The sequence below is a fragment of the Plenodomus lingam genome, assembly GCF_022343315.1.
Source record: "Plenodomus lingam strain CAN1 chromosome Unknown contig_3, whole genome shotgun sequence".
Lineage (NCBI taxonomy): Eukaryota > Fungi > Ascomycota > Dothideomycetes > Pleosporales > Leptosphaeriaceae > Plenodomus > Plenodomus lingam.
Genome location: NW_027093944.1, coordinates 1,248,365 through 1,269,741, shown reverse-complemented (window position 1 = coordinate 1,269,741; position 21,377 = coordinate 1,248,365). Strand labels below are relative to the sequence as shown.

Here is a 21,377-nt window from a genome sequence, read left to right as displayed (position 1 = left end):
ACGTGAAGGAAAAAGTAAGGTCCGTGCGCTCCACCTCATTTTCGAACCTCGTCATGGTCAGGATATTGCCCTCTGCCCGCGGCCAACGCGCTCACCACCATACTCACCGACATTATGGCATCCGTCACGCCGTCGCTGCGCCAGTTCAGCACGTGTTTGAAATGCGTGCGACCAGTCTCGTCGGCCAATGGCACCGCGCGACGCCTCTTTTCATCCACGACCGCCGTCCGTGAGGAAGTAGTGCAGCAGCAACAGCAGCAGCAGACGCCGACAAGCACGCCACCGCCACCGCCCTCAGAATCTTCCGCGACCGCTGCTCAGAATGCGGATCGCCAGGACACGCCCGAGTACATGCTGAAGTGGGGCACGCTCGACCCCCAGATGGTAGAAAACAAGAAGCAGGAGCGGCGGTTGCTGCGAAGAGAACATGTCCAACCCGTGGGGTCACGCCGTCGTCGTGCGGCCTTACGGCGGACTACTCTCCAGAAGGCTGTCGAGATTCCGTTTGAGCAGCTGCCGTATCAGTGTTTTCAGGAGGCCAGGAAGGTGCTACTGCAGGACCGCCAGGAGAAGATCAAGGAGATTGAAACGCAGCAGCTGAGAATCAAGAACCTTGAGCAGCAGGACCCCGCGGTCAGTGGAGGTCCCGCAGCCAAGCAGGCTCGTTTGCGGAGTATGAAGAATCATCTAAACGAGCTTATCATTCTCGCCGACATCAACGACCCTGTCGTGAAGAGGAAGTTTGAGGACGGACAAGGTAGGCTACAAGGCGCATCCAAACAAAGAGCCTAGCTAACCTCTGTTTCAGGCGACATGAACAAGCCCATCTATCGATATCTGGCCGAACAGAAGTGGCGCAAGTACAAGCGTCTGGTGCTTGAGCAGCGCGTCACCCAGTTGGCTATCATCCCCGATCTTTTGCCCACCTTGGACATAGTAGCAGACGTAGATTTAGCATTTGGACGGAAGTCTGTAAGCCCGGGTGACTTCGTTGGCTCGGCCATCAGCGAGAAGATGCCTCGCCTCAACGTGCAAACTTTCACCCCTGGAGAGAAAAAGGTCACCGTGGTAGTCGTAGATGCCGACGTTCCAGTACCCGAGACAGACAGCTTCACCTACAGATGCCATTTCATTGCCTGCAATATTCCTCTCTCGCCCACACAGACCTCGATCCCCTTTCATTTGATCGCGCACGAGGACCAGAAAGCCGAAGACGCAGCAGCCAAGAAGATTGCCTTGCCGTGGATTGCACCTTGGGCCCACAAGGGTGCGCCCTACCACCGTCTTGCCATTTTCGTACTTGACCAAAAAGATGCACAAGCTCTGGACGTCACGAAGGTTAGCCAGTCAAAACGCGACAGGTTCAATCTTCGCAGCTTCGTTGATACTCATAAGCTGAGCCCAATTACCGCCACGCTCTTCCGCACCAAATGGGATGATAGCATGGCGGATGTGATGCAACGTGCTGGTCTCGCAGACCAGATTGCAGTGGAGTTCAAGAGGAAGAGAGTGGAGCCATTACCATATAAGCGGCGAACGGAGCGGATGCGGTAAGAAGGGCACAGATTCACTAACCCGCAGCCTAACGACATGTAAGACGTACGTAAAATCCACCAAATGTATCATACTGCAATATTACCGAGATTAGATATGCTCGATGTTGTCCCTCGCCATTGTGTTCTTGCGGGACTATTGCGTGTGCTCAGTCGCTCCTTCTGCATGTCTGCAACCCCACATTTCCCAAGGAATCGAGTATGTCGACCATAAGCCCAAGGGCTTCTCCTACTTCTCCTTTGGACCAATCTGCCATTTCGGCATCACACTACAGCTCACTACAGCACGAGACGCCAGGATAAAAGGCATCGGAAATGAATCGAACTGCCTCTACCCTTCTGTCCATAAAGCTGCCCACGCTCGAGCAGACCGCCCTTGCCATCGCAATTATCCGCTTGAAGCCGTCCAATGTATCCGTACGAGGTAAGAGTTGCTGTGATCCCATTGCATGTTGCTACTAACTCAGCGCCACAGACTACATTTCACAGCTACGCCAGCATACGCGCCAAGGAACAGAAGTAGCTTTGCAGCAGCAATCGAGCCAATACATCGATCTGGTCGCATACTGGCAAGACCAATGTCGACGAGTACAGGAGGAATGCGACCGCTTGCAGAGTTCGAATATCAAACTCGAGCGATCAAATCACAATCTCACCGCTCGCATCGACCGACCAACGGATGATAGCAATGTTCAGATACCAGCTTCTCCAAGACGCAAAGGGCGGGCAGTTTCGCTAGTTCAGTTAAGGAAGCGACCACAACACAAAGCACCCCAGCAATCAGTTGTAGAGACTCAGGATACGATGGATGACGACTCGAATTTTCTTGATGCCCTGGGACACGGTAGGCTATCATCCGGGCTATCTGGACAGATGCTGACATTCTTCATAGATGGTGCATGCTTGACAAAGGCATTGTTCACGACACACAGTTTATGTCGAGCCTCTAACGTAGAATCCAGTACACTATGTCTCAGTCTCGTGAAGACCTCCACAGCACTCAACAGCGTGATACGCGTTGTAGCCCGCAACTACGAGCAGCTATCGTGCAGGGGGTTAGGGAATTCGGAGCCTAGGTCTTTAGATCACGACAAATCAGATTTTGCGATTGCATTGTCCGTATGCGCAAGAGCATTCATGTCGATACTCGTCGGCATTGGTAAGCTTGCGAGTGCTGATACAAACAACCGGATGCCAACCCTAGTAGTTTGTGAGCTTGTGGAGACGTTCAAGTGCGCATTGGATGCAATTCAATGGTCGGCTCGTCAAACAGTGGAGCTGGTCGTCTCGCAGCCTAACCGGGTGAAAAAAGGCAAGCCAGCGATGGTAGATCATTGTCCCAAAGAATGTGAAGCAGCTCGAGCTATTGCTCAACTCCTGGTGGGCTTTCTCGGGCTTCTAGAAAAATCAGACGTCAACCATCAGAAGCTTTTTGATGGGTTTGTCTTCGTTCTCCTTGAGCGTGTTGGGCAAAGGCTTTACTACTGCACGTTTGGGCATCACCGAAGCACTACTGTCGAGGTAAATATTCTATCTGGTTTAGATCATGCCAAGTCGGTGCGGACCGTGAAGGACGAGTCTACAGCACTTGCTCTTCGCTTGGAACTGAAGTCGCTCGTCCTGATACTCGAACGAGCGATGGGGTTGGCGCCATACCACATGAATCCCCAAACTGGCCGCCCGATAAAAACGTCTGCGCATCTGGCTCGTACACTGAGTACTAAGACTTTGCCGACAAATTCACGTGCTCGCCTGAGCCCAATTGCAAAAGAGCGACTTCAACGCACGCTAGTCACATGCATGTACGGTGACGCAGTCGAGGACGAGTTTCTTGATGTCCTCACGAAACCCGTGCCAGCAATGCGAGTGGGTTCTCTCCAAAATGTAGCTAAGGTCGAAGACAAAAATGTGGAAGAATGGTATAAGCAGGAGGTATGGCGCCTGGTAGGATGGGATGTGCTGGCTAAAGAGAGTGGAGTGGTGAACATGTAACGGCACTTGATATCACCTGCGAAATATAGCTGGTCTTGAACCTGTGAAAGAGACATTTACCTAAATAAGCCACCCAGTACTCATTGTCGCTAGCCGCTCACTATGATCAGCCACAAATCAGAATATAGTCTGGTGTCTCTTCTCATATATATTACTCAGAGATCGAAGTTGACAAGTTATCTAGTAACGGTGGGGAAGATGAGGGCTACAGATAAGGAGTGAAGCTTAAGATTATCTGGCCGTAAGCTCATTCTGTATCATCATGGTAAATGTAATTCACAACAGTATTCACACACAAAGATTCAGAAACATTCAGCGCAGTTTCTATGGTGTATTGGAAGAGTAAGAGTACGAGTTGATTTGTAGGTGGCAAGTCAATCTCATCAGAGTACCATGTCCCTCTACATATTTTTATACAGCCTATATCGCATCAATGATGGTGATCCCCAAGCCCCTGTTCATCATCCTCATAATGAAGTTTATGTTTACCCGCCCAAGCAAAAATCTCATCATAATTCCGACATATATGCAGCGCCCCCGTTCCATCCGTTCCCGCAACATCCTGAAATAGGGGGTCTTGCGATTGCCCCTCCAAGGTAGTGTCTCCAAAACACATGATTGCGTTGCGCAGGTAATTGAAGCAATGGTCATTGTGCTCGATCTCCTCGTCAAAGAGTGTAAAGTCTTTGCGCCGCATTTGCAGCACGAGTTTGTCCATGAAGCCCGAGATGGACATTAGGCAGTGGAGCTCGTGGAATAGGGCGATGGCGTAGATTTGCTGTCCTGGTGTTGCGTGGAAGTGCATGGGTGGGGGTAAGTTGTAGTCTGCGTAGTTGGGGATGTTGAGGAATCCATTACCGCCTGCGAATGGTTATTAGAATACGCTGGTAAGGGGGTTTTTTTCTTTGAGGAAAACATACGAGGGAACAGATTGAGCCAGTTTTGCTTTGTGGCATTGACGGACGCTGGGGTCTTGTGATCTGAGGTGAACCTACGGTCTTCTCTAAACATCTTTTGCTGCTTGGAAACTTGGCATGCAATCAGTCTATATTTCAGGCACGCCTGCTAATCTTTGCTCAGCACTTACAGTTTGTTATGAGCGAATTCAGCTCTCCTCCAAGTTGCAGCTGGTCCGGTTGCCGATTCAGGATCAATAGCTGGCATAGAAGGATGGCAACGAGAAGTACGAGTGTGAATAGCCATCGCGAGAATCGAAGTATCTTGCAGATTCGGGAATACGTTGTGGGTCGTGATGGTTCTCGGTGACTATCTGGATCTGCAATTGATGCATCTCCGGAGCTTTCGCCGCTGACTTTTATGTAGTTGAAAGTCGACATTGGATGGTATGGATAGGCGGGCACAGTGGTGTGACCAGTTCGAAAGTATGCGCACGTTCTGTCCGTTATTCGACGGCAAAATACAGAATTGGAGCAAGTCTTTCGCCTAGATCTTGATTTTGATTCTGAAATTGGACAGTAGGAGTGCAATCAGGTTCGTGTTCGCAAGTCGTTCTCGTGCTGCCAAGTCTTGCTTTCTTTCACCCTGATCTATTCAAACCCCGATCCGGTAGTCTTCTCAGCACACTTATGATTTCCACAAATCAAATTTCAGGTGGCGAATATTATGTAAGGGAGAAGTTATGAAATTCAGATAGGTACTCTGATGTACATATATATGTACAATGGTATGGTAGATGTGAGCACTAGGCTGACTATTCCATGGTACAGGATATGCATGGAATATTGAAACTACAGTAGAACCCCCCCCCCTGTAGCAATGCCTATATCGACAACATTATTACAATACTACGTTTCTTAACGCAAATTTATCATAAAATGTCCAGTGGCTAAGCTAAAATAAGTCAATGGTGTAGATTTTGCTATCAACCCTATCTAAAATGACTAGTAATTAACACCTGTTTGGGTTCAACTATACACCTTTGGAAGTTTTCAAGCAAATTACAGTGCTGATTGCAAATGTGTCATTAGCCAGCAAGGTAGCTAAAAAATACCAAAAGAAAATAAACTTAAGAACTCTAAAGAAAGAACAGAAAAAATTCGTCAGAGTCCCTGTTTAGTCTTATTTCTAAGTAATTATACATCTCCGTATATACAATTTGCCTTTTTGGAAAAAGTTATCACTGTACAGCATATACCCTGACATGGAGTAATCGTCATTAGCAGGTTCCACTATGGCCTTAGTCGCTCTACCTACCTGTAATATAACATTTCCTGCATGATATTGATACAATCTTTATTCATGTCCCACATGCGCGGGAAAATTTTGCAAGACTTTATATATTCGATCAGAAGCCGAAACTGGGATATACACCTGCAGCTGTCCATGCTAAAACGCCAATCTGGAATAAATTCGTGGCTAACCCGAGAAAAATCCTTCAAATAGTGTATCAAACTTGGAAGATATAAGTTCATCCTGTACGGTCGTTATGAATCATGCCATCGCGAAGACAGGGCCATCTGCCTCAAACACTCCATGATGCTTGTTTCAGAGTCCTGCGACGGTAGGCTGGAAGTACGATCATATCAAGTTCGGTTGTGATCTTCCTTGTCCTGGAAGCTTCCTAGGTAGTTCTCCAGTACATCGATGACATCCTTCTGTGCACCTTTACGCTCCTCGATTTGTGCGCGTTGGGTATAGGCCTGTTTCTTCTTTGCACCAACAGCTTTGCGATGCGCGCGACTCCTAGTGTGAAGAGTCCAGTCATTCTCCGTAACAGCTATAGTGCCACAGGTATCACAAACTTTCCTCTCCCATAGATCCGGTCGCTGTGCGAGATCGTAGTCTCTTGTTGGGGTGAGCATGTCCGCGGCGACAGGAGAAAGTGCAATCGGCACCGGAAGTGATTGGCCGCTCAGAAATTGTTGAGTGATTGTCACTGCGGGCTGGACGACATCTTCTTCCCACCTAGACAGGTCAGAACCATCGACAAGGAAGGTAGTGTTCTTCGCATCCGCATGTATGAGTGCATTCAGGAGTTTGATACGTATCCACTTGATTTGTCGATTAGCATACTGCCTGGTAGCTGCCTGAGTCTTTTCGATCGCGATATGCTTCTGTTTGGCGAGCTCAGATTCAAAGGTCGCCTGATTAGTACGCGCGTTCTGATATTCCAAGAATTCTTTATAGCCTATAGACACCCAAATACCGCGTGAGGTGTCTATACTGGAGTTTGAGCGAGACATTTCGCGTTCTCGGTAGTCACTGAGCTGTTGTACTTCATCCAGTAAGCCTCGTTGTAACATCTTGTCAACGCGTGCATCGAGTCGCGGATACAACACAGCCTTGTTTGCATGGACCCAAATCACTAGAGTTGGGAAGCGTAGACTTGAGCGATCTTTGATGCTATCCTCGCCTATCGTCTTAGACGAGGATGCTCGCAAACTTCGCTGCTCGCTGTAAAGCTGTGAAGCAGGCTTGCCTGTCCTGAGAAAGATTTCCAGAGACCGTTGGATCTTTCGTCGCTCATTGGGGTGCCAGCGATCTGCCATGACGGGGTCAACTTCTCTTAATTTTGCATGAATCGTAGCTGTAGGCTCTTGTAAGATGGGGAATTTCTGGTTGTCCTCGTGCAAATCCAACGTTGGCTCATCGGTCAGGGCATCTTGGAAGAGAAGCGATTGAGTGTAGTAATGAGTACCACCAACTAGGATTGGTAATTTGCGTCGACTCTGGATCTCATCGATCTGACATTTTTAGTTTGAAACAGGCAGTCAACATGGACAACATACGATACGCAGCCCCTCGCCTACGAATTTCCCGACTGTCCATGTCTCTTCCTCGAGCCCAATACAACCTAATAGATGGTGTGGCACTCCTTTGGCCTCTTCAGAAGTAATTTTATTGGTGATGATGGGGAGACCACGATATAGTTGCATTGCATCGCCATTGATAATCTCGCCATCCAATCTGCGCGCAATCTCGACGGCTAACTAACTGTAGTGATCAGCATTGGATCGTCTACTATGGCTCTGACATGCATACATCCGACTTTCCTGTCCCGGTGGCACCAACAATGGTGATTAGAGGCTTGACTGGCGCCCGGGCCATATTGATAGTACGTAAGGACCTGAAGGTTCGAAGCATACGATGTGTAGTCGAGTGCACGTGTGGTGGTGCATGGGGCAAAACTTGGGACTTGTCAACTTGGTTAGCGTCGAAAGGGTCCACTAGTTCCAGAGGTCGTACCGGTACCGGTACCGGTACCTAAGAACTAAGCTAAGTAGACACGATATGGTATGATGATGGCTCAAGATGTAAAAAGATGCGTTACACATCCTCCAGCTGCCTGAATTCTTGCTTATCTAGGCATCAAAATTCCATGGGCATGTCGGATAGGCTTGATGGTGATCCAACTTCCCAGACTAGGTATGTTCCACCCAGTCCCAACGAGGAAAACATTCCCAATGGTTTATTCACATTTCGTGAACGCCACAGTCACAGCCAACAATGGAAGATGGATAGAGTAGCATGAAGACGTTGCTGCGAGGCCAGCCAAGTTCCGCATGTCCAGAGTATGGGAATGTCATGAGTCTTGCTTGGTCAAAAGACTCAAAGCCATCAAGCGCCCGTTCCACACGCTAGAAAAGTCTGCAAAAACAAAACTGCTAGATAAATAGCCATGGAATTGAGATGGCACTTAGTATGTACTGTGTAATGGTCCCAAGAATGGAAGAGGGCAAGGTTGAAGGAAATCCTTGTTAGTTGGTGTTTGTTGGGCCCGTCTATTCCGAGCCTTCCAAATTTTCTCTCCTTTCCCTTTTCCTTTTCCTTGTCCTTTCCCTTTCCCTTTCCAGACCCTTTTGCCCGTTCCAGACGGCCCGTAAAGATCGCCTCGCTTCTTTCAATACCGCATCAATATTACCGGACAATTACAAACACCGATGGAGCTCCGCTTTTGCGCCGCCACGGCCAGCCCAGCCTGTGCATCTAATCTTATCAGATCCACTCTTCCAGTGAACTACCACCACACAGAGTACGCCGAAGCATTTCACCAACCCAACTACCTCCCGGGCCCCCGTTTGTGGCTCGCCAGAATTTTCTCGGTTTGTTCTTCGTGCCGAGGGGAACCACAAGCCTGGCCCGCCGTATAAATCAAGGTTCAGCCGCTGATGCAAAAGATCCAGCAAATCAGATTGATTCCTTCTATCAGACCATCTCTCGGGTCCGCAGAGTGTACATGTAGTGCTGTGCTACCAGTCCTTCCGCTTCTCAAGATTGTACACTGCACTGAGCTATCCAAACCATTCACCTCCTTTCATCATGGCAAGTGCAATGGATCCAGCCTACGTCAAAGATGACAAAGATCCCATGCATACGCATGTCAAACCCGAGCAAAGCAGCCCCACCCTGAAACCATTGATTGGCGACAAGTCTCCGGGTGTGGCAAGAATCGAGGCTTTGAATGCGCATACTACACTCGCTAATCGTGTCTGCATCTTCATCGGTCTCTTCCTGGTAGCCTATGCCTATGGACTTGATGGAACACTGCGATACACGTATCAGCCATACGCTACCTCTGGCTTTCAGCAGCACTCTACCCTTGCTACGATCAACGTCCTGAGAAGCGTCATTGCTGCGGCTGCACAACCCACTGCAGCCAAGATTGGTATGTCTCTGGTCCGTCTGTAGCGAGTCTGCCCACTCACAACTCGCAGCTGATGTCTTCGGCCGCATTGAAATCGTCGTCCTGTCCATATTCTTCTACATCCTAGGCACTGTAGTCGAAGCGACCAGTACTGGTGTAGCAGCCTTCGCTGCCGGCGCTGTTCTCTATCAACTGGGTTATACAGTCATCATAGTACTCATTGAGATTATCATCGCTGATATCACATCTCTTCGGTCCCGTCTCTTGTTCTCTTACGTGCCCGCGATTCCTTTCTTGATCAACACATGGATCAGCGGCGATGTTAGTCAGGCTGTACTGGAGTCTACGACCTGGCGTTGGGGTGTCGGCATGTGGTGCATCATCTATACGGTTTGCTGTATCCCGTTGACGGCTTCACTGCTGTGGGCACATACGAGAGCGAAAAGAGCTGGTGCTCTCGACGATTTCAAGACACCGTACCAGGTGCATGGACCGAAAAAGCTTCTTGCAGCGCTGTTCTGGCAATTGGACGTCCCTGGAATTATTCTGGTGATAGCGGTGCTTGGCTGCATCCTTACTGTAAAGTCTCGTCTATTCCCAAGCTCTTCAAGTCTGACTAACGTATATAGCCATTTACTATTGCGGGTGGCGTCTCGTCTCAGTGGCGTACTGCAAAAGTGATAGCCCCCCTGGTTATCGGCATTCTTTGCATACCAATGTTCATTGCGTGGGAGATGAAGGCACCTCATCCCATGCTGCCCTTCCATGTATGTTTGCAATTTTGAGTTTCCTCGTTGCCACACTGCTAACAACATCTACCAGCTTCTCAAAGATCGTGCCGTCTGGGGCGCTTTGGGCATTGCATGCACTTTGAATTTTGGTAAGTTTATACGGCATCGCTCCAGTGTCATGGCTTAACCTTCCTTAGCTTGGTATATGCAGGGCGATTTCCTGTACACCGTCCTCGTAGTGGCTTTTGACGAGTCTATCAAGAGCGCCACTCGCATTTCGTCCCTGTACAGCTTTTCCTCTGTCATTACTGGCCTCATTCTCGGTGGCATTGTCTTCAGAGTCCGTCGCCTGAAGCCTTTTATTGTTGCAGGAACATGTCTCTTCATGGTTGCCTTTGGTCTCTTGATACACTACCGTGGCGGTAGTGGTAACGATGCGCATAGTGGTATAATCGGTGCTCAGATATGCCTAGGCATAGCAGGAGGAATGTTCCCTTATCCGACGCAAGCTAGTATTCAAGCTGCGACAAAGCATGAGCGTAAGTAAGTGGACAAATTGGTAGAGCCAATGCTAACTTTTGCTAGACGTGGCTATTGTAACTGGAATTTATCTCGCCGTCTACAATGTTGGAAGCGCATTGGGAAACACAGTGTCAGGGGCCATGTGGCAGCAGATCATACCTGGAGAGCTCCTCCGGCAGACTGGGGATCCCACCCTCGCGGCCACCGTATATGCCGATCCTTTCACGTTTGCGTCGACATATCCAATGGGCACCCTTGAACGTGAGGCTGTTGTAGCTGCTTATCGGCACGTGCAAAGACTGCTTTGCATTGCTGGTATCTGCCTGTCGGTACTGCTCATCGGATTCTCATTGGCACTTCGAAATCCGAAGCTCGGCAAGGAACAGAGCTTGGAAGACGCAGAACAGTCGGCCACCGGTTCTGAGGCGAAGACCCTGGAAGCTGGGAACATCTGGGCTTGGTTGCGAAAGTAAACATCGCGCGAATAGCGCCATGGAGTTCTTGTGGATGTGGAGCAAGAGGCTGTGGTGAATAGAGTTGACTGCGCTGTATTCTTGGGGTCGTTCAGCACGTCGAGCGAAGAGTGACAGGTCATCATCTTACATGTCAATATGATAATATAATTTCACAGAGCCAGAGGTGTGCTGTCATAGTGCACACTTGACGAGACTCTCCTAGAACGCCCTGACATGTTGAATAAGGAAGGGGTATCATCGTTGAGAAGCTCCCAAACGCCTGTTGAATTCCAGCGACCGCATTTGTTGAAGCCCATGGTCTCCTGCATCTCCTGCCCCTTGTTCAGATATAGCCCCGTCTACTCTTCCGCTCTCGTCTCAGCGCCATAACCACCCTTGCCCTCCAGACTTTCATATGTCTTGCCCTCGCCCTTGCCGTTCCTTGGGCCACGCTCATTCAAGTCTTCCTGAAGCCACTTGAGGACAAGCTCACCCAGTTGGCTGTTTCCCGTATACAAGCGTGCACCCTGTTCCACTTTGACCTCCATATCCTCGACGCTACCCCACTTCTTCACCCTGCCGAGGCTCATGTGCACCAGATGTGTCGGCCATGTGGCGAGGTTATCGAGGATGTGGGTGGCGTACACAATGGTGCACGCCCGTGTTTCGGTTTCCTTTTTCAAAAAGTTCAAAAAGTTGCTGCGCGAGAGCAGATCCAAATCTACAGTGATCTCATCGAGCAGCAGGATCGTCCACGGCCGGAGGAGACCCATGGCCAGCTGGACCCGTCTTCGCTCGCCGTCGGACACGGCGTGCATGCGCCAGCTGAGATCAATGTCGAGTATGCGCACGAGCTCGTCGCGACGCTCGGGGTAGTAGTCGCCGCCGATGGAGGCGAGAAGGGTGGGCACGTCGATGTCGGTGCGGACGATGGGGTTGAGCACCCATTCCAAGCCGAGGTAGGTCACGCCTTCGAGGCCCATCTTGAACGGGTCGACGCCAGCGATGGAGACTGAGCACGAGGGTGCCATGCGCTTGCCGGACAGCAGGCGAAGAAGGGTGGTTTTCCCTGCGCCGTTGGCTGTGCGGTCGTCAGCCATCTGCCATTGAAGGCGCGCTCAAAGCGCACGTCACGTCATAGCATGTCATGTAATTCACCTCCGATCAAGAGCGTCCTGCTGCCAGGCGGCAATTGCAAGAAAACCTCCTTGAGCCCACTCGAGCCGTCTGGGAAGAGGTAGCTGAGATTCTTGACGTTGATTGACGGCGCAATGGCCTTGGAGTCGGCTGTGTCCGTCATCGTGGAGATGGTTGGATATGTGTTGTTGAACTAGCTAATTGGCTTCTCAAAAGCCCTGGGGTGGTGGTGGATGAGCTACATCTTATACCTACCCACCCCCACCGTTCTTTGTGTGGAGTCGCATTTGGGACGATTTCACGTAGACATGTCTGCCGTCATCATCGTGACTAGCGTGCTTTCGGTAACGTCAACTCTCCTCTCGCCTGGGACTTTGTGGACGAACGCGGTGGACGGCGAGAAGATGAAAAAAATGGTGAATTATTGGATAGGGCACGCATGCCACGCTCCATGAATCTGCCAGCTGGCGACAGCATTCATGTATATGTAAGCAAAATAGACAACCAAGCTCAATACAAACGGTCAAGGACACGGCCAATGTGCCTTGTCGCACCAAACTAGAAGCGCTTTTCTATTCTTGAACGGTTTTGCGCCAGATAGAGTAAGATGGTCTTGCAAAGAAAATGGCTAAATGAGCAGGGCCGAGACAGGACGGAGTGATGATAGCCGGCAGGAGAGGGAGACGCAGCGTTGGTATCAGACTTGAAGTGAATTTGCATCGACTTGCTTTGCGCATTTCGCCGCGGGCACAGAAACTCCAAAATCGCCGAGTGCGGGACGGTTGGCATTTGGATCGCGGGATTGGACCTTGCCCTTCTTCCTCGGTCGCACTCGCGGGTGTTCTCCAACGACCTGTGGCCAAGACACAATGGTGCGGCGTTTGACGGCAGTCCCTCGGCCACTTCATGTACGCGAATGGCAGGACTCTCGAAGCCACAGCGCTGCGGTCTTCGCTTTTCCATCCAGCTTCTTGTGCGTAGAGGAGCAAATTGTGAATCTTCACAGTAAGCAAAAAAAAAAATGGGGGGGAAACTGAGCTTCAAGGAAGAATGGGAATAATCAGCAAGTACCTAGTGGATGCTATACCTGTGTTGCGTGCATGTACCGTAATATTCAGGACTTTCAGGACTTTCAGGACTTTCATAGACTCGAAAACTACACCAACTTCGTCGACATTGCCCTAGGAGGAGCGTCTTATTTGGGCAACGCCCAGATACTAGGTTCAATCAATACACTGCGTAGATTTGTAGTACATATTGCCTAGAACTATACATGATATCTAGCATGCAATATAACAGCGTTCTAAGCATCGCCTTCTCGCCCACTCACCACAGGCCCCTGCAAATGAAGGAACGTTGCCTCGCCCACTCACCACAGGCCCCTGCAAATGAAGGAACATTGCCTCCCCCCATAGTCGAGCCACGAGACGAGCTGGAGGCGCACACTGAAACACTTGCGCGGACCGATCTTTGGGAAGTAATTAGGGAAATAGACAGGAGGTATGGTGCCGGTGCGAGCAGTTAGGTTTGGTATAAGATGGACGTGGGCTCCGCATGCAAATATCATTTTTCGCTCACTTCACCCGACATTCCTTTACTTTTCCCTTTTACGATTCGAGATAGAGCTTCAAAAATGTTTACCAGCACATTCATTTCAGTCCTTGGCCTCGCCTCTAGCACCCTCGCCGCACCGCACAAGTCCAAGCCCGTCACCACCCGTGCAGACCCCTCATGCCCCATCGTCTTCGATGGCCGCGTCCCCGTCAACACCACCCCTACCTTCTTCGACACAGCGCCGCCAAACAACCTCTTCAACCCAGACTTTGTCAAGGGCAACAACCTGACCTGGTCTCAAATCCTCAAGTTCCCGGGCGGCGAACCCAGCCGTTTTGACGGCACAAAGTTTATGCCGGTCGAGGTGACCTTGTCCGACCAATCCATCTTCCAGAAACAACTCGGGTTCCGTCGTGCGGGCCTGCAGTTCCAAAAAGATGCGCCGGATGGTGAGGGTGGCAAGGGCGTTAAGACGCTTCACTGGAGCGTCAAGCAGGATCCTACCCGACCGCTCAACCTGACGCATGAGTACCTGAATGTGTGGCATGAAGCCGCGGATTTCAGCAATAACCAGATCCAATTCCAGACTGGAAGTCTGATTGGAAAGAGCGCTGCGGATAAGAACAAGTTCAAGATCCTGGATAGGGATGGCAAGCAATTGCACAGTGTGCAGATTGATCAGAAGCGATGGCAAAACTTCGCCATGAAGTTGGACTATGTTAAGAAGTATGTCACCCTTCTTTTCCTTCCATCCATGTTATTCTTTGGTAAAGATGAATACTAACAGCCCTGAAAAGCCAAGTCACCATCTTCTACTCTGTTGGCAACGACCGTCTCGAATCGGTTGGCGCTCCCAAGGCCGTCAACCTCACTGGCGGTGGCCAGTACCAAATGGGCATCTTGAAGAAGCCTACCGGAACGGACGATGTTGTCAACAGTGGATTCCAGAGCCCGAATTTGAACGAGGGCCAGATTTACGGTGGCTTATTCCTTGAGGATTCAGCTGATGGCTGTATTAGCCTATAGATAGTGGACGTGGTTGTGAAAGAAAGGGGCGAGGTTTTTGCGGTGTAATTACTACTTACTACGGTTTATACAAACTTCATTCAACAAGGTATCCAAGGCATTAGGCTATAGAGTCCCCTCGTTTCCAAGTGCCGTCCATCGGCCAATGTGGTGTATGCCTTTTATCGACTGACAAGTTCTTGCGGAGCACACTGCCCCGTCTAACATGACTCATTGCACGCATCAATCACAGCGCACCTCATATACAAAACCAGTGCGTGTGTGCGTGAGTCCCTCCATTCCCCCTTCACCATCCCTATCCCCGTCCAGAAAACAAACGCCATGCCTAGATATGCCAGCAAGCAGCCTCAACGCCTCCCTATACATGTTGTATTGACCAGCAATGCCCTAATTTGCCCGTGATGGTATCAGTTTTGCATAATCTGTGGAGTCAACCATGTAGCCTCGTCACATCCTGCGTAAAACTCCCTTTGCCCGTTCTTGTCCTCGACACCGAAGCCGAGACTCTGTAGCTTGCCGGTATCCCAGCCTGAAACGAACTCACCCTGTCCGCCATTTTCTCGGTCGACAGCATCGCCGAGCTTGATGTAGTCGGCGTGACGGCAGACGGTCTGCGAGTAGGACCATTGGAGGCAGTTGTTGTCGGCGGCGCATTCGGAGCCGCATGAGCCCGCATTGCGATGCGCAGGCCGGTCGTTGGGCACGGGAGCCGTGGAGAGATTGTCCCACCACTCGCGAGATGGGCCTTGAGAGAGGAAGGAGTGTGTGTAAGAGAGAAGCGAGGAGTAGGTGAAGGGTTTCTGCAGTGCATTAGTTAGCCTAGCATCCAAATGACTATCCTGCCTCGATCGTGCGCAAGACATACCGTATTGTATTGCCGCGTCCGCTCCCACTTCCACAGGTTTTCCATCTCCTCTGGCTTGAGCTGGTGCAGCGAAAGCATGGGAACACACCAGCGATCGCGTGTTGTAGTGACGGTCTTGAGAGGGTCGCTTGCAAAGGTCGGGTACAGCGCCTGGAGCTTGTGACCCGTAGCATTCTGGATGGCATAGGCAAGGACGGCGTCACCACGCTGCTCTTCCTTGACCCAGCTCTCGAAGCGCGTGGCCAGCTTGCTCTCATGCGCAACGTCGGGGGCCCCAACAGTCTTGGCCGGGATGAGCTGCTTCAGCAGGCCCTGAGAAAGGACGATGCCGGCACCGCCATAGGCGAACCAGCGGCCGTCGGAGCCCTTGTGTGGGGCGCCCAAGTAATGCGGTTCTGCGGCGTCAAGCTGGCTGAGCAGGCGGAACAGCGTGTCCCAGAAAAAGTAGACGTCCGACTCGAGAAAGACGAACCATTTAGCTGTGGGGTTGGCCGCGTAGGCCTTGTCGACCATGGGCAGATACTTGAAGCGGTCGAGCTTGAAGGCGCGCTGCTGTTCCTTGACCGTCTCGCCCTCGGTGTGGGCTTTCTTCTGCTCGACGTAGGCCTTGAAGTCGGGGTTGTTCGTCTCGTAGCTCTTGGGCAGTTCGGCCAGGATGTCTATGATGTGGCGATCGCCCAGGCGCTCCTCGCTGTCGCCGGCGATGATGAGGTTGGTGATGCAGCTGGAGACGGTGCTCAGATGGGCCTTGGTCGTCGACGCCTCGCTCGAGGCCACCTTGAGCACCACCTGGATCTCATCGAGCAGTTTGACGGGGAAATTCTGGCAGTAGTCGAGCTCGATCGAGTTGGCCGATTTGCTCTCGAGCGGCGGGAAGAAAGACTTCGTTTTGGTCTTGTGCACCGGCGGCTGGCTGTGTGGGGTGCGGCGCGAGAGTGTGAAGACGAGGAAGAAAACGAGGAGGCCGGGGAAGATGAATCGCCATGGCCGTCGGGCCAGGCGGCCTACCAGCGGCTTGAGCATCATCATCATCGCTGTCGTCGTCGTCGTCATCAGTTGGCGTAGTCGTAGAAGTTGGTCGGGCGATATGGAGGCAAAAGGCGAGGGGAATCTACCACTCCTCCTCTACCTACTCCTCTCAGAGTAACAACGGGCGTGGGTGGGCGAGAACGACGGTGCGATGGCGCATTGGCTGCTCAGCGGCGTCGAAGAAGAAGGGAAAAAGAGGGAAATCGGCGTCGTCTAGTCTCTCGATTCGTCTCGTAATGTCACGGGTTGGGTCTTCTTCGCTGCTCTTCTTCTTTTTCGTCTTCTTCTTCTTCTTCTTTGATTTCTTCGGCTCTGCTTCCTTTTGCCCAAGCATCACCGCGCTCGAATCATGTCGTCCGTCCCTGAATCTCCATGACGCTAGCCTCAAACGGGCCTAGGCGCTCCATCACCTGTCGACCCTCAGCCCTCAGCTTTCACACCCTTCCCTCAACTCTTACTCAGCACTCAGCTCTCCGCATCTGCAATCTGCCGTCTGCACAGCTCCAATCAACAAATCATGGAACTTCCATCTCCATCATCTGTTGACATATACACAATTGGGGCCATCATGCTGCGACTCTCATTCGAACACCGTGCACCACTATGTCTCCAGCCTCGCCCTCGACCACGCACATGAGCGCTCACAGCACTCAGCAATGGTCCTGAGACTCATCTTCCACATCAGACCATCCTGGTAAAACATCGAATTCGCAATCAGACAACAATGGCCTAGCATGCACCTGCTCAGAAGCTCCAATGCATCTTGGTGGCTCCAAGACAGGGTGTAAGTCTTGCCTCATCTCTGTTTTAGGCTCTGTACCATACCCAAAAGCGACCGTGTGATATTCAAGCTCCTGTGAGATGTCACTGGAATACCAGGAAGATGACGTTGACGATGCTACATCGAGGGCTCTTCTGGGGCTATCTTTGCCAACTCCCATACCAGACCAATCTAGCAAAGCATCGAATGTGGCATTGCTGTGATTCATTTTTTGTCGGTTCTTGACTGATTTTCCAAGTGTAACCCCTTTCGGAATTGAATGCATTGATAGATTACCAATGGCTTCCTCATTGTCGTCGGTAACCTCGTCTTCCACATCAGACCACGAAGGCAAGGCTTCAAACTCTGTCATGCTGATTACAGCGGACTTGCTCATCACTGGAGCATCATTTGACGGTTCAGGCGGGTCTCGAGCGTGCCCCTCAAGGTTGGATGGCTCCATTTTATCATCCTCCATCATGTCGTCTCGATGCGCGAGACTCAGCAGACTTTCGAATGCATGCGACTGGTGGTAGTCCCTGCAGAGGGCGTCTCGGTAAGAGAGAGTGAACGCGTATTGTGGAAGAGCGGACACATCCAAGTAAGAGATGCCCTCATGGTCACGAGGAGCCAATCTTCCAACAACATCGTTCCATTCCTCCATTTCAGCGTCACTAAACATCGCCGCCCTACCGCAGGTCTGGCAAACAGAAACATCCTTATCGTATTCTTGCTCAGGGCAACGCGCATTCCAATACGCAACAGCACATGCAGTGTCATTATTGCCGCTCATCAAGCCTAGCTGTCCTGAGTCGCCATGAGCCATCAACTCCACTTCCCCCAGTGGACGCGTTCCGGCCAAATTTTGCATCGTAGCCGGAGAACGTGGTGGATCGAAGCCTGTTTTATTGGGTCTTATATCGCGAGGCTGCTCTCCACTTTTCAGTTCAATAAACGGCAGCGGCGCGCCACTACAGCCTTGAAATCGACTGTGATATCTCCAGCATACCAGGCACAGCGGCTTCCTATCGCGGGTATTTCCGTCCCCAGGAATATCAGGTGTCGTTCTCGATCTCAACCCACTAGATCTTGTAGTGTAAGAGTTAGCCATGATTGGCGACATCACTCTGTAGCAGTCTGTGCCACAATGTGCGCATGAACTACGCCTCTTTGGAGATGAAGGTGCAAAGCGAACGTAGATTGTGCGAAGTTGCTGTTTGAGTCTCTTTAGGCCAGTCGGTCGCTGAACAGCATCGTCATCATGGCGTTTGACATTATGTCTGAAGATGCGCCACGAGGTTAATTGAGGTGAATGATGCATTGTTGAAGACGGTGGAGATAGATTGGAGGACTAGATGATGCCCCGGGTGTCTAGAAATGACGTGAATTAGAAAGGCCGAAAAGGGGCGGTGCAGCCGTTCAAATACGTCTGTGACTGATGAGAGGTGAAGTTGGGCAGGCAGCAGAGCGTTTGCTAGAAAGTTGCGTCGCTGGCATATTTCATCACCTGGGTGACGGCTTCAGCCTAGCTTACAGAGTCTCTGTGCCTTCTCCGAGTCTGAATGCATTGTCTCTATCACAGGAGCCATGAAAAGGTTCGCGCATGCTTGCATCAAATCAGTATGTCATATTCGGTAATACATATATATTCTGATGCTTCTCACAACATCAGCTGCATCCTACACTCTCCTGTGCTACCTTCAGCCTCACCTCACCTCCTTCACACCATCGATCCAGATATCAACATGCTCATTGTAAAAGCACAAACAGCCCGCCACCAACGCACTTTCACTCGTGGGATACCTATAATACCAAACCAAGTCCCTAAACATCCTCCCCTTCACCTCAACATGATAATACTCTGCTCTTCCCTTGTAGGGACAGAGCGTCGTTGTCTGACTTGGCGTCAATACCTCCCAATTCACACTTGTCGGCGGCACATAGTATCGCGTACGTAGCGTCGTCTCGAGCAGCAGTAGTGGACTGGAGGTTTCGGCGAGTGCGACCCCATCAAGAGCAACTTTGATATGTCGGGTGGAAGGCAAGATGTCTATGCGTTTGTAGGGGTCTTTTGGGTGGCAATAAATGGGAACTTCTTCTTCGAACCATTGGGTGATGGCATTGAAGTCGACTTTGACGAGATTCTCGAGAGCTGGGGTGTTGAAGATTAGCACGCGGGGTGTGCTGAGGTCGGCAACGGTTAGGCAGCCAAGGTGGGCGGCATTGTCTGCATCCTCTATGGCAGAGAGCTTTTTGAGGGTGGCGTCTTTGGTGAAATCTGAAATCGGGATGTAGTATCTAAATAATACCGACTTAGATGTGGGAATTGGGGAGAGGGTGGCAGTGCGCTCTTACTGAGGGAAACGAGAATGTTCCCAGACGTGAAAGGCGCCAGTCGTGTCAAATACATATTTTCCATTGAAGAGTCCCCGTACGCGTCGAGATGTCCGTTCAGCCTTATGGGGTCCTTTTGCTACAAGCAGTTTTGCCAATTTCTCAAGGCTGATTATTAGGTAGTTAGCTCAGCAGTTCGCATGCAAGGTAGTTGGAGTTGAGCACACACTCGATAGTATTTGTCATTGTTTGGAATCTCCCTTGCACGACCGAGAGATTCTGTTGAGATTTCGTTTTTGAGGATAAAAAGGCCTTTCAAATGGGAGATGTCGGGTTTCATCTGTTCTAGAGACTAGAAGTGATGATGTCTACAGTATGCAGCGGGTGTGAGCGGGGTTGAATGAACGGCAGGAATAGCCGAGGGCTCTGGTGTGTACTGCATCTGCTCAGATTCTGCTGTGAGAATCTGGCTGTTGAGGTATGTTATCTTTTAGCATCTTGTGGATGATCAGACTTTCACTATCACAGCTTGCAAGTAGTTTAGTTCTCATGCACGAAGAGTCGTGTAAACAGAATACCTGGAACAGTATCACTGGGTATGGTAACTATGATAGACCCACAGTCGGATGATGTGATAGTTTCCAAGATGATCTTGTCAAGCACACGAGACCAAAGTACGGCTTGCGTAACTTTTGCTCAAAGATGCTACAAGTCCGTGATACATGTCCAAGTGGTAGGATGAAGGCACAGCGGGTTTGTAGCTCGACTGATTCGTCGATAGCTATGTGTGCTTTGTACATTAAGCTGACGTGCATGTATACAGATTTTCAAGCTTATCATTTGCTCCAACATTATGGTATGTACCCTTTGTGTTTATGTTCAACCAAATTGGTTAGGTGAGGAGCAAGCGAAAGCGTCGAGTTAAATCGTCCGGTGTGGCGCTGGTCCTGGTCATGAGTCGCGTGCGGGAGAAGAAGCTACCATGGTACAGGGAGCGGACTATGCTGCTTCAAGAGAGGTCGTGCGTGTGAAACGTGAAACAATGCCTCAGTAATGCCTCAGTGCCCAGAAAGCTGATTAAGCCTTGGCTCTGGGCAGGGGTGAAGTGCGGTCTGGGCAGGAGGTAAGCGTCGGAATCAGGATCTGCCATTTGTCTTGGGTGCTTGATATGTGCACGGAAGCATGGCGACATGTAGTACCGTAGGTAGTGATTGCTGACGTGCCAAAGAAGTGTGAGGTCATGTACATAGGTACTGTAGCTGGGAAGCGCGCTTCCTCGAGCACGCGTGCAGCATAAGGCAGCGCCCACCTTCACCACCACACACCACCACTGCTACTACCACTACCGACAGAGCACACCACATCAGCAGGGCCGACAAAAGGCTAAAGCCAGCTGCCATTTGCTGTCACCTGCCAACCAGTGTCAGCGCCATCAGACCACAACATTCGTTGCCATGCGCTGGCCCCTGTCCCTCGCTCGTGTCTGCGCAACCCCATGTATTTAATGTAATCATCGAATAAATAGCTACCAATCCCTTTTAAGTCTTTGATAGCTCGGACTGTGCTCGATTTCAGTATTGAAATGTGAAGTTGTATCTTCCTTCGCATTTCGTTGGCCGTAGGCACTAAGGGTTTCCGCCATCGCTGCCCTCGATTTGACACCACGGCCAAGAGCTGCTGGACCTCGCTTTTCATAGCCAAGTATCGTTTGTCGTATTGTTTTAACGAAGGCGTCGCTCTGTTCTTGCAGCCGTCTTTTCTTGGAAACGGGCATGAGCTGTGGTTGGTAAAGTCCGTTTCCGGGTGGTCCTGGG

The 21,377-nt window shown here is 50.7% G+C and overlaps 10 protein-coding genes across 10 annotated transcripts; 4 read left to right on the top strand and 6 right to left on the bottom strand.

Moving 5' to 3' along the window:
- Positions 1-114: 114 nt before the first annotated feature.
- Positions 115-1,554, top strand: IAQ61_007798 (mitochondrial 54S ribosomal protein mL38; the record flags this gene model as incomplete). The annotated part of the gene is made up of 2 exons (XM_003842006.1): positions 115-757; positions 809-1,554. 2 exons carry the CDS (start codon positions 115-117, stop codon positions 1,552-1,554), a joined length of 1,389 nt encoding a protein of 462 aa, XP_003842054.1.
- Positions 1,555-1,868: 314 nt separating this feature from the next.
- Positions 1,869-3,545, top strand: IAQ61_007797 (uncharacterized protein; the record flags this gene model as incomplete). Its single annotated transcript, XM_066097740.1, has 3 exons — positions 1,869-1,977; positions 2,029-2,397; positions 2,446-3,545. 3 exons carry the CDS (start codon positions 1,869-1,871, stop codon positions 3,543-3,545), a joined length of 1,578 nt encoding a protein of 525 aa, XP_065952237.1.
- Positions 3,546-3,856: 311 nt separating this feature from the next.
- Positions 3,857-5,005, bottom strand: IAQ61_007796 (uncharacterized protein). Its single transcript, XM_003842008.2, has 3 exons — positions 4,633-5,005; positions 4,466-4,573; positions 3,857-4,406 (listed from the first exon to the last, which is right to left on the bottom strand). Exons 1-3 carry the CDS (start codon positions 4,880-4,882, stop codon positions 3,976-3,978), a joined length of 789 nt encoding a protein of 262 aa, XP_003842056.1. The 5' UTR covers positions 4,883-5,005; the 3' UTR covers positions 3,857-3,975.
- Positions 5,006-6,088: 1,083 nt separating this feature from the next.
- On the bottom strand, positions 6,089-7,649 carry IAQ61_007795 (uncharacterized protein; the record flags this gene model as incomplete). Its single annotated transcript, XM_003842009.2, has 3 exons — positions 6,089-7,249; positions 7,295-7,495; positions 7,548-7,649. The coding sequence occupies 3 exons, from the start codon at positions 7,647-7,649 to the stop codon at positions 6,089-6,091; spliced, it is 1,464 nt and encodes a 487-aa protein (XP_003842057.2).
- Positions 7,650-8,825: 1,176 nt separating this feature from the next.
- Positions 8,826-10,876, top strand: SIT1 (ferrioxamine B transporter; the record flags this gene model as incomplete). Its single annotated transcript, XM_003842010.1, has 6 exons — positions 8,826-9,171; positions 9,221-9,729; positions 9,780-9,917; positions 9,973-10,030; positions 10,079-10,420; positions 10,467-10,876. 6 exons carry the CDS (start codon positions 8,826-8,828, stop codon positions 10,874-10,876), a joined length of 1,803 nt encoding a protein of 600 aa, XP_003842058.1.
- A 341-nt stretch (positions 10,877-11,217) lies between these two features.
- IAQ61_007793 (uncharacterized protein) lies at positions 11,218-12,158 on the bottom strand (the record flags this gene model as incomplete). The annotated part of the gene is made up of 2 exons (XM_003842011.1): positions 11,218-11,939; positions 12,017-12,158. The coding sequence occupies 2 exons, from the start codon at positions 12,156-12,158 to the stop codon at positions 11,218-11,220; spliced, it is 864 nt and encodes a 287-aa protein (XP_003842059.1).
- A 1,470-nt stretch (positions 12,159-13,628) lies between these two features.
- Positions 13,629-14,575, top strand: IAQ61_007792 (uncharacterized protein; the record flags this gene model as incomplete). The annotated part of the gene is made up of 2 exons (XM_003842013.1): positions 13,629-14,275; positions 14,347-14,575. 2 exons carry the CDS (start codon positions 13,629-13,631, stop codon positions 14,573-14,575), a joined length of 876 nt encoding a protein of 291 aa, XP_003842061.1.
- Positions 14,576-14,982: 407 nt separating this feature from the next.
- Positions 14,983-16,469, bottom strand: IAQ61_007791 (uncharacterized protein; the record flags this gene model as incomplete). Its single annotated transcript, XM_003842014.2, has 2 exons — positions 14,983-15,375; positions 15,441-16,469. The coding sequence occupies 2 exons, from the start codon at positions 16,467-16,469 to the stop codon at positions 14,983-14,985; spliced, it is 1,422 nt and encodes a 473-aa protein (XP_003842062.2).
- A 2,605-nt stretch (positions 16,470-19,074) lies between these two features.
- Positions 19,075-19,809, bottom strand: IAQ61_007790 (uncharacterized protein; the record flags this gene model as incomplete). Its single annotated transcript, XM_066097739.1, has 4 exons — positions 19,075-19,124; positions 19,184-19,527; positions 19,585-19,731; positions 19,793-19,809. The coding sequence occupies 4 exons, from the start codon at positions 19,807-19,809 to the stop codon at positions 19,075-19,077; spliced, it is 558 nt and encodes a 185-aa protein (XP_065952236.1).
- Positions 19,810-21,088: 1,279 nt separating this feature from the next.
- On the bottom strand, positions 21,089-21,337 carry IAQ61_007789 (uncharacterized protein; the record flags this gene model as incomplete). The annotated part of the gene is made up of 1 exon (XM_066097738.1): positions 21,089-21,337. One exon carries the CDS (start codon positions 21,335-21,337, stop codon positions 21,089-21,091), a length of 249 nt encoding a protein of 82 aa, XP_065952235.1.
- Between the last annotated feature and the right edge of the window lie 40 nt (positions 21,338-21,377).

Coding starts and splice junctions, on each gene's coding strand:
- IAQ61_007796 (XM_003842008.2), bottom strand. CDS start 4,882: ATGTCGACTTTCAACTACATAAAAGTCAGCGGCGAAAGCTCCGGAGAT. Junction 4,574..4,632: donor GAATTCGCTCATAACAAACT/GTAAGTGCTGAG, acceptor TTGCATGCCAAG/TTTCCAAGCAGCAAAAGATG. Junction 4,407..4,465: donor CTGGCTCAATCTGTTCCCTC/GTATGTTTTCCT, acceptor AACCATTCGCAG/GCGGTAATGGATTCCTCAAC.